The sequence below is a fragment of the Propithecus coquereli genome, unplaced genomic scaffold, assembly GCF_000956105.1.
Source record: "Propithecus coquereli isolate 6110/MARCELLA unplaced genomic scaffold, Pcoq_1.0 Scaffold68, whole genome shotgun sequence".
NCBI classification, from domain to species: Eukaryota; Metazoa; Chordata; class Mammalia; order Primates; family Indriidae; genus Propithecus; species Propithecus coquereli.
The window spans coordinates 7,619,892-7,630,608 of NW_012152840.1; the positions used below are offsets into that span (position 1 = coordinate 7,619,892).

The 10,717-nt window shown below is 33.8% G+C and overlaps 1 protein-coding gene across 1 annotated transcript in view; it reads left to right on the forward strand.

The window, feature by feature from the left end:
* FAM91A1 (family with sequence similarity 91, member A1) overlaps positions 1-10,280 on the forward strand; it is a 45,032-nt gene extending 34,752 nt beyond the window's left edge. The window contains exons 19-24 of the mRNA XM_012660854.1: positions 306-378; positions 2,370-2,519; positions 4,459-4,563; positions 5,061-5,184; positions 6,412-6,481; positions 8,547-10,280. Of these exons, the coding sequence (XP_012516308.1) occupies positions 306-378; positions 2,370-2,519; positions 4,459-4,563; positions 5,061-5,184; positions 6,412-6,481; positions 8,547-8,732 (708 nt within the window). The 3' untranslated portion in view covers positions 8,733-10,280. The remainder of the gene's footprint in view (positions 1-305; positions 379-2,369; positions 2,520-4,458; positions 4,564-5,060; positions 5,185-6,411; positions 6,482-8,546) is intronic.
* The last annotated feature ends 437 nt before the right edge of the window (positions 10,281-10,717 follow it).

The following is a 10,717-nucleotide window of genomic DNA, read 5'->3' on the forward strand; positions in this document are numbered from 1 at the left end:
TGGATGTAGGCATTTTTTTTTTTATTTCAGCAAATTATGGGTGTACATATGTTTAAGTTACGTGTGTTTTTTTTTTTATCAGCCTATACGCTCAATTTGAGAAATATTGCCTTATAGATTAATATACACATAAGATTGTCATTGTTTGCTATAGAAAAATAGAAAATCGTTGAAAGCATTTTGGTGAAGTATTAATGTGGAATATACCATCCTGTAATCCCACAATCTTATTTATTGTTTTAGTATCAATTTTTGGAAATGTAGATTTCTCGTATACCTTTCAACTTTTGTTTCTTTATGTTTAGGGACATGGTTTGCATGGGATAGGAGAAACTGTCCATATACCATTTCCATTTGATGAAACAGAACTACAAGGAGGTACCTTTTGAATTGTATTCATTGACTTTTTGTCTTATCATTAATTATGTCAACAATTTGGTGGGAAACATGGCAGGAAATGAATTCTTAAAATTTTTAAGTTCTAGGTTCTTACTACTCTGCTATTAAAGAGTATCAGCAAAAGGTAGTTTTTTGTCATGTGTTTTATCCACAAAGAAACTGATAGAATAAGATCCATTTAGGACCTGTGAAAATATACTAGTCTGTCTTGGAGTTGAAGATAACAAGTGGATTATCTGCCTAGATGAAAGACTCGATTTTCTCTATGCTGAGTCTTTTAGTTTCCTTTTATTGTCTGTTTACTTGAAGGTTGGGGAAGAAGGTAAGTCATAAGTCATAGGAAAGATTTTATGCTTAGAAAGTTGATTTTTTTTCCCTCAATGTTCCATACATTCTTTTTCTGGGGGGCGGTTTTAAAATGTTCAATGCAAAGTTTTCAGTGTCAGTTTACAGATTAATTGATCTGTATGTACACACTGTATATGCATATAGACTGCTGCTAGAAATTTAATGGTTTCATATTTTAATTTTTTAGATCATCTTAAAAAAATTTTTAGGTAATTTAAAAATGGATGCTAAGGAACATTTGTATTTGTATACTACTTTGTAGTTTATAGAACACCTACATGTATTTCTCATTTCAGCATTTATTTTTGCTGTTAAATTTTATTTTTGCTATTAGAGGGGATTTGAGTGGATGCAGGGTTTTTGCTAAATCAAGCTTGTTATAACGAATGCGAGAAAGCCCTGTTTAACATTATCTCTTTCTAGAAATGGATGTGAGCTACAGTACATTTGATACAAGATGCTCAGAGAATTTCTGTAAAAGCATATTCATTCTTTTATAATATAGAAGATACATTTTCTCTGTTGAATATTGACATTATATATATTCAGAAGAAAAATACTATCTGATTAAAACTTACATATATTTATATACAACTTCTGTTTCCTGCTCCATGCAAAACTGCTATACTGTAATCTATTTTTCTGATTCTTAGAGCCATATTAATTACATGGATTTTAGAGAATAGTGAATGGTTCAAGTAATTTAACTTATGTTATTTTGTAGAACTTACTGTTCTTCTAAAATGTTAGTCACCACTTTCCCCCACTCCCCCAAAGAAGGGAAAAGGGAGGATTTTATAAATATCTTTTTCTGTTTCATATGGCTAGACTGCAGAAGCCTCATGTTTAAAATTAAGAGTTTTCTTTCTTTTGCCTATTGTGAATAAATATGTTTAAAACCTGAAGAGTTTTCTCTCCCAAAATAGCCCCTATTGCTAAATGAATATTTCTCTGCAACTAAACTTTGCCATTTAATCTTCTAACACTTTATAAGTTCTAATGAAAAAATATTTATTTACCTGAAGGTGTAGATAGTGAAAATAGGGTCTTAAAATATATAAAATCTCAACTGATTAATGGATCCCTTGCCTTGGGAGATTATTGTTTGAAGCATAAAAAAGAGGTATCTTCATATTTTGATACAGAGTATCTTTCTTTTTTATAAGTTTGCATGTGTATGAGAACTTGAGCTAATATGTAAATTATTTACGCATATGATTTCAAATACATTGTTAGCTTTAGTTTCAATAAGAATAATTTTGTTTTTCTTAAATTTTTAAAAAATATTATTTGTATTTAATACATTTCCTGATAGAAGCCCACCAAGTAAGTTTTCCAGGCAGAATAGAACCACAAAGAGAAGTCTAGAGAATTTGCCACTGATTGGCTTTATTTGCTTATTTAGCAGGTAATTTGTTTCGTAAATGCTTCTTAAAGATTATAAATATGTCATATGTGAACAACATTCTTTTGCATTCACATATATTTCTTCACTGGAATCAGTCTTGATATCTTACAGTGTAAAAGTAGCTCTAAGAATTGTTGAACAAAGAAAAGTATATTTAAGTTGGTGTTGTGTTATAAAACTATTCACTAATGTTATGTCACCTCTTTGTTCTTAGAATTCACTCGTGTCAATATGGGTGTTCATAAAGCATTGCAAATATTAAGAAACAAAGTGGACTTGCAGCATTTCTGTGGATATGTCACCATGTTGAATGCTTCCAGCCAACTTGTAAATAGAAAACTCAGTGATGCTTCTGATGAGAGAGGTTAGCCAATAGTTCTTTGAATTAAGATAATTGTTTTTGAGTTTAACACACCCTTAATATATAAAAAGCAGCAGACCTTTGTGGGGATGTTGAATATTTACTATTTAATGTTCTTTCACTGAAGGATGAGAAAATATTCTGTAACATCATTTGGACAAATATCAGTTGTTCAAATGGAGAGAATAGGGTTGGAATACAGAATGGATTTTGGGCTTTTAGCCCTTTACCGTCACATCTGTGTTTTATAGGCTTTGAGTTAAGTTAGTTTTACAGGGTGATGATTTCAAAACTCAAGACTCTTTGTAAAAATGTTTACAAAATACACTTAATAGTTTTTCTCTTTCAACTTTTCTCCTCTGTCAGAGGCACCATTGTCTTAGTTACCCAGGCCTAAAATCTTTGTTTCATCCTTTTCTTTTTTTTGCTATGTCCATTTAATTTCCAAGTTCTGTGAGTTACACTTTAGAAATGTCTCTCGTTTATTTCTTCTCCTCTTTCTTCTTTTTTAATTCTCTATAACTGCTATTCTAGTCTGGGTCTGGATACCTTAGTCATATATTATTGTACTCATTCCCTGCTTAGCCTTCCTGGCCTCTCCTTATCTCTCCAGTCTGTCCTACATATTGACAACAGCTAATTTTCATTAGATACTACTTTCTTTTCCATTTGAAAGTCCATTTTGAAATCACTTTCTTATGCTGATTGTTTCTGCTCTGGCATAAATATTGGCTTATATGTGGCTTTGGTTGCCATGATGCTGGCTCTTGTTCATTGACCCTGGGAGACCTTTCAATTCAAATGTCTGCCAGTGATTAACAATATTCCATGAGCCTCTTAGTTTGGAATCCTGAGAAAATGTGGTTGATTTCTAGCCATCCAGTGGATTAGACAGGCTCCCTTTGTGACAGATATCTACTCCTGGATCATTTATCTTTGGCCAGGGGAGGAGGGTAGCTTTCAATAGTTGACTGCTAAATATTGCAGGGGCATTTTCTAGAGAAGAGGGCTATGACTTAGGCAGTCATTTCAAAGCAGGTCTACTACAGCTGACATTTTTTATGTCATTCATTCCACAAACATTTATGGAATACCTGTTTAGTTCTGGAGATATTTAAATTAATTAGACCAGATTTTATTCCAAAGACTAAAATCCTAAAAGAGAGTCAAACAATTGAATCAGCCTACAGTGTAGTGTTAATGACAGTAATAGGGATCTCCTTAAACTGCAAATGCAGCTCAAGAGAGGTAATGTCTCAGCCCAGTTGAGCAACCAGAGAAGGCCTCTTAGAGAAGGTAAAGTTTGAACTGAGTTTTGAAAAATGAAAAGTTAGCTGGACAAAAGATGATGATGATGATGATGATGATGATTTTTTTGGAGAGTGCCAGCCTTTCAGGCAGAGGGAATTAGGAAACAGTAACTCATCATGGCCAAAAGAAAGGATTTGTTGGATAGCAGTAGAAGATGAGAGTAGAGAGTTAGGTAAGGTCTAAGAGATCTTGGAGGATTTTATATGCTGAAAGACGTGAGGAGTCAAAAAAGAATTCTGAAGAGGATTAACGTAATCAGACTGAATATTTCCACAGGGATATAAACAGCTTTAATGATGATCTAAGTGAAAGTCTAAATTTGTGTCCTGCTTTCTGAATTTATTTCCTGAGACTAGAGTTGCTCAGCCTCAGCACTGTTTGCACTTTCAGCTGGATAATTCTTTGTCATGGAGGATTATGCTGAATGTTGGCATCTATAGACATGAATAGCATGTCCCTTGGGGGTGAAAATTGCATCCCTGGTTTAGAACCACTTTAGGCCAAAGATTATTCTTTTTCCCCCCCATGATCATTGCTATTGCCCAAAGTCCTCTTTATGGTAAGACTGATATATTGACAACTTCTGCTAATTCCTAAAATCCTAATATTTTATATTCCCTTTAATTATAAGGAGAACCTGATTTAGCTTCTGGCTCAGATGTAAATGGAAGTACAGAATCATTTGAAATGGTCATTGAGGAAGCAACTATAGATTCAGCAACAAAGCAAATCTCTGGTAAGGTGTTAAAACTTTTTTGCAATTTTATTAGAGTAATTTCTGGAGTTTAACTTTTTTAAGTCAGGTCATTTGCATGTCATTTTTCTATTATTATCCATAATGGACTTTTTAATAAGAGTTTTCTAGGAAACATTTTTGTATACTTAAAATAACAGTTCAAGTAGTATAAAATTATGACTTGAAAATAATAAATTTCATTATTCCTGTGTTAAATATTTTGATTCATTCTTTCGTCTTGCACATGTCTCGCAATATTCTTTTTGGGGCATGTGATTACCTTGAACATTTGTTGAAACCTGTGTACCTTCTCCCCAGACACAAGTGCATACAGAGATTAAGTGGCCCCTTTTGAGTACCCCTCCTCTGCCAAGCCCATTGCTGGATATCCCTGGGGCAGGAGGAATCTATGAACTTCAGGTCAAGAAACCCTTGTCAGTCATATGGTATATATAAATATATATGATTTTTAAAAAAGTTTATGTATCCTTTTTTAGGTGCCATAACAGAAGTAGATTGGGTTCCTCTCGAGCTGTGTTTTGGAATTCCACTGTTTAGTTCTGAATTAAACCAGAAAGTTTGTAGGAAAATTGCTACACATGGCCTTTGCAGAAAAGAGAGGTGAGGTTTATATTCATTATAATCTTTTCATCTACTTGACTTTTAGGCTGTCAGTGAATAGTTACTGTATCTTGCTTTCTTTTATTCCACACATGAATGTAGTAATTGCCCTGTATATATTTGTGCAGATTGCTAGTTTAAGGGTTTTGCTATATTTTTCAAAATTAAATTTCACTAGATCAGAAATCAGTCACAAACATTTTGGCCACGTAGTTTCGTTAATTATATTTACTTAGTTACCCAGGTTTGGTGAGGTTGTGGTGAAATGGGCATGCTTATATGGAATATGAATGAACCTAGTTTTTAAAATAAATATAAACATATGTATATATATGTAGAAAATTTCTCTTGTGTACTTTTCTTGCTCTTAACATACCCTCAAGTTGTATTATGTTAATAGTGATTATCTCTTGTGGTGGAATTATAGCAACTTTCCAACATTTTCTTCACTTTCTACATTTTCTAAAATGAGAAGTGACGCATAGGTTCAGAGATGACACATAGGTTTTTTGTTTTTTTTTTTTTTTGAGGCAGAGTCTCACTCTTTTTGCCCGGGCTAGAGTGCCATGACATCAGCCTATCTCACAGCAACCTCAAACTCCTGGGCTCAAGCAATCCTTCTGCCTCAGCCTCCCGAGTAGCTGGGACTACAGGCACGCGCCACCATGCCTGGCTAATTTTTTCTATATATTTTTAGTTGTCCGATTAATTTCTTTCTATTTTTAGCAGAGACGGGATCTCGCTCTTGCTCAGGCTGGTCTTTAACTCCTGAGCTCAAACAATCTGCCCGCCTCGGCCTCCCAGAGTGCTAGGATTACAGGCTTGAGCCACCGCACCTGGCCGTATTTTGGCTATTTGAAGGGTGTCATAGTTGTCATTCCTCAAAGTGCCTAAATCTTTATTTTAAAAGTTTTCTTTCATTTAACATTTAAATTTACTAATAGTGGAAATGTTTGTTTTTAAACAGTAACTTCAATTTTGGTTATATTAATACAATACATTTTATATTTCATAATGACCTTTTTATGCATTACTACTCCCTATTATTAGAATGATCAGACATTTTATTGATGAAAAGCATTGAAATTGGTTTTTAAATTTTTTAATGTGATTAATCAGGATGTAAATACATATGTAAATGAATTTAAATTGCTAAAATTAAACTCTTGTGAGATATTCTTATCATTATGTTTATTTTAAACTTTTTCTCTCCCTTTTTGTTTTTAGCCTTCAAAACCTCTTACATTCCAGTAGAAAACTTTCTCTACAAGTCCTTAACTTTGTTCACTCATTCCAGGTAACAGAAAACAAAAAGTCCAGATGGTACTTGTATAGACCTTTATAGTATGCAAGACACTTCCATGTTTATTTTTCAGCCTCCACAGCAGCAAGATATGAAATAAGCATTAATTTCATTTTGTAAGTGAAGACTCTGAGGTTGAAGAAGTTAATTTACTTGCACATCTGATTGTCCAGGTCTTCAGAGACCAAAGCTTGATCTCTTTGTTTTGTGTCAGTGCTTTATTCAACAGAAATGTGTTAAGCATCTGTTATGGGCTGTGCACCCATGTTGGGTGCTGGTTCTTGGTTATGGTGTACTCCATTAATGATTGCAGTATTACCCACGGCCAGGAGGGGGTTGTCTGCTGTGGCAGTGAAGGCCAGTGCTGTAGACCTTTTGTCTTCCCCACAAGGAAAGAAAGGATATTCTAGACTTGATTTATATATAAACTTTTAGAATGGAATATTTCCAGAATGTCTGGTCTAACATTATGAAATCAATATTTTGGAGTTTTATTGCATTCATTCATTTAATAAAACTTGAGTCTACTCTCTATTCCAGACCCTTTGCTGGGTGCTAGGGAAACAGTAATGTGTAAGACACTTAGGGAACTTATAGTGTGATATGAGACAATAGTCAAATAAACATCAAAATACATAAGTAATTACAGATTTTAGTAAGTACTTTAAAGGAGCCAAACCTGCATTCCATTATGATGGAATCTGCAGGTAGACCTAATTGAAATGGTGGGAGATAATATGTTAAGCCAAAACCTAAGTGATGGAAAAAAGTATTTCAGGCAGAGCTTAGTAGATACGTAGGTCCTGTGTCAGGGAAGTACTCAGTGTACAAGGAAACAAAACAAGGCCAGTGTGGCAGAAGCCTCGTGAAAGAGGGGTAGTGGCAAGAGGTGAGGTTGAAGAGGAGGTCAGGGCCATGGTGTGGAGGGTCTTCTGCCGTTACGTTCAGGATTTTGTATGATATGCTCAGTGCAAAGAGAAATGATTAAAGGCTTTTACACAGAGGAGAGACATTTCTGATTGACTGTTTTAAAATATTAATTACTCTTTGGAGAATAGTTCAGAAAGGGACAAGGGTAGAAATTAAGTTCAATTCAGCGGCTATTATAATAGCTTAAGCAAGAAATACTGGTAGTTGAGTACCCTTTTTCATGAAAACACCAAATTTTGCATGGATCTTCAATAAAGTTTTGTTTATTACACATATATACTTGTATAAATAAATTATGTATATATCAAAAATAGAAATTTTATAAGGATTCAATAAATAGAGAAATTCCAAAATTCTTTCAATACTGTACCCTACTTTGGAATGAGTGCCCCATTTTGGAGATCACTGGCCTTGGCTATGGTGAATGAATAAAGTAAACTAATTTGGGGTATGTTTTAGAGATAGACTGATAAAACTTGATGGTGAATTAAATGTGAGGAAAAGATTAGAGGTGTAGAAGGAGGGAGGGATCAAGAGTGATTCTTATATTTCTTGATTAACCCAACGTGTGGAGTAGAGAAGCCTGGGGCGGAAGGGGTGGGGGAAATTTTGGGAGTTCACTGGTAGATGTGCCAAGTTTAGAATGCAAAGGGAAACATCTGAGAGGAGATGTCAGATAGATGGATGTTTGAGCCTGGAGTTCTGGGGAGAGGTCTGTGCTGAATATATGAATCTGAGAAGCCTGGAGTGGATAGATTGTTCTGGTGCTTAGCGTTACGTTAGTTTTTTTAGAAATTTTCTCCCCTTAAGTAAAACTTTAAGGTAGATTCAGTCTTCTAAGAATTAACTCTTTCTTATCCCATAGTTTCATAGCCCATTATTTCTGTTTATTTCAAAGCACTTACTACAGTCTGACTTGTATTAGTCACTTTTGCATATATTAATTGATTATTGAGGCTTATCAGGTCATTGATTTTTGAGGGGGCTCCATGCGGTAGCTCTTTACATTTCCTGTAGTGCTTTGCATTCCGTAAACATTTCTTAGGTAATCAAGGTCTATATTTCTCATTAGTTATATTAAGTGGTTTGGTAAAGTATTGAATATAGATTATGTTTCTTGATCTTTTAGGAAGGTGCTTCAACACTGGATATTCATGCAGAGCCCAGTTTTTCGAGTTTGCTTTCACAGTCATCTTATGCTGATATGGGAGTTCCACTTCCTGCAAAAAACTTAATATTTAAAGATGGCATCTTATCAGAATGGAGTGGACAGTCACCTTCCTCACTTCTAATTGCTAATCTCCATTTGCAATAATTTGGTTACACCATTTGTTGCTCACACTTTCTGCCTTTTTTCTTTCTGAACGTTAGCTTTATGGTGTCAGCCACTAAAAAGCACCCTGCTGCTGCAGTGCAATTCTTGCTTAACTGATAGTAAAAGTTTGGGGAACATGTTCATGTTTTCTGAAGTTTTGCTCATTATGCATATCTTATTGCAACAAAGTGCTTTTTAGCAGCCAGCACTGTATTTTTTACCTTGAGACAATCTGCGTTTCTTTTATAAAACTAAGGATGTACTTTATAGGCTTTACGATGACTGTTATGTTTATAAGCAGTCACTATGAATATTACAGTGGTAATTTTTTATATGTTAGTTTATCAAACATAAAGTCTTGTTTAGTTTTATATTTTGTTACCTATACTTTAGGGGATCAAGGGAAGAGATAGAACTCTTCCTCTGAAAAGGCTTCTTGGTACTTAAAGTAGTAAAAGTATAAAACAATAAACATCCAATACTGAGAGATGATATGATGGGGCATTAAGAATTCCTGTGGACGTCTGTAAATTATGTATATCAGTTGAACGTTGTTGAAGGTATGTAAATCAGCATAGTTATGTATAATTTAACCTTGATAAGGTCTTAGACTATGACTATTCAGTGACATCTCATAAGAAGCTTTGGAAAACATTCTATTTTTGAACACTGTTTATATGTGGACTTCTGTTGTCACTCATTTGGGGCTTTATATTTTCATAGAGTCTTTATGGAAAAAAAATAGAATTTATTTTCCACTCTGGTAGCTGTAGCTGCTGCACGTTTTAACCCTGATTTATTTTTTGGTTCTTAGCTTTGATGTTTTCAAACCAAGGATTGTGATTTTAGATTAGAATTATATATTAGAAGCATTAAGGCTGTGTCTTCGGATCCAAACACTTCAGTGATAAGCCTACTTTGAAGACATAGTCTTAAGCAATCTGGATCTTAAATTTATGTGAATAGTTTTTTAAGAAATGATAAAGAAAAATTGACGAATTTCAAAGTGTTTCTTGAGTCATTGATTCTTTTAGTATCACAAATGTTAATTAGAATAATTGGAATCACTTTTTAGACTTTTCAAGTTACCTTGCTTGGGAAGTTCGTGCAGTGTTATAGTTTAGCTTCTCCTATAGGGTAATGGTTTGCTAGTTTAAAACTGTAACCAAACTAACTGGTTAGACAAGATATATCTGAAACACTTAAAGAATTAGAACATTTGGGAATGTTATTATATAACCTAAACATTTTTGCTGATAATTTTTGTTATTTATAGAACTGATATTTGTGTATTTAACGTACTTCTGGAAATATATGCCTTTCTTAAAACTCTTATCATAACCATGTATTCAATACCATGGCCTATCTATAGAATTGAATATTTCGGACCAGGTTATCTGTGGCACAGTCAGTGCTGTGTTTGGGGTAAATGCAGTAGCATCTAGTTTTCTACTTTGTCCTATAGAAGGTAGAAACCATGTGTATGTTATGTTTGTCCAGAAAAGGAAAATACATACTAATATTAAAATAATTTCTTATGACTGTGAATCATTTATTTTTCCAATAATTGATAGTGTACATTCCTGGCACTATTAGGTATGTATGTATGTAACTTTTACGGTTTTTCAACTGACAGTTGTGAGTATTTTATTTGATCAGGGCTCTTTAATCTCATTTTAATTTGCTTTGTCTGAATTAAATATAGTTATTTTATTTATTCCTGTATTAACAATATAAAGAAATCAACTGTAATAACATGTACACTAATAAAAAATTGAACATTTGTAGTTGTTGGCCGTGAACCAGTTGGTGAGTTTAAAGCTTAAAATATGGGAGTGATCTGCTGCTATATTTCCTTTGAGAAATAATGGAAGAAGAAATAGAACCTAATAATGATGATGAATTTTAGGGAAAGTACTGAAAAAACATGGGGTCAACTCTAGTTTCTTGTGTTGAATGAGGAAAGAGTAATCATCTTATTCCCA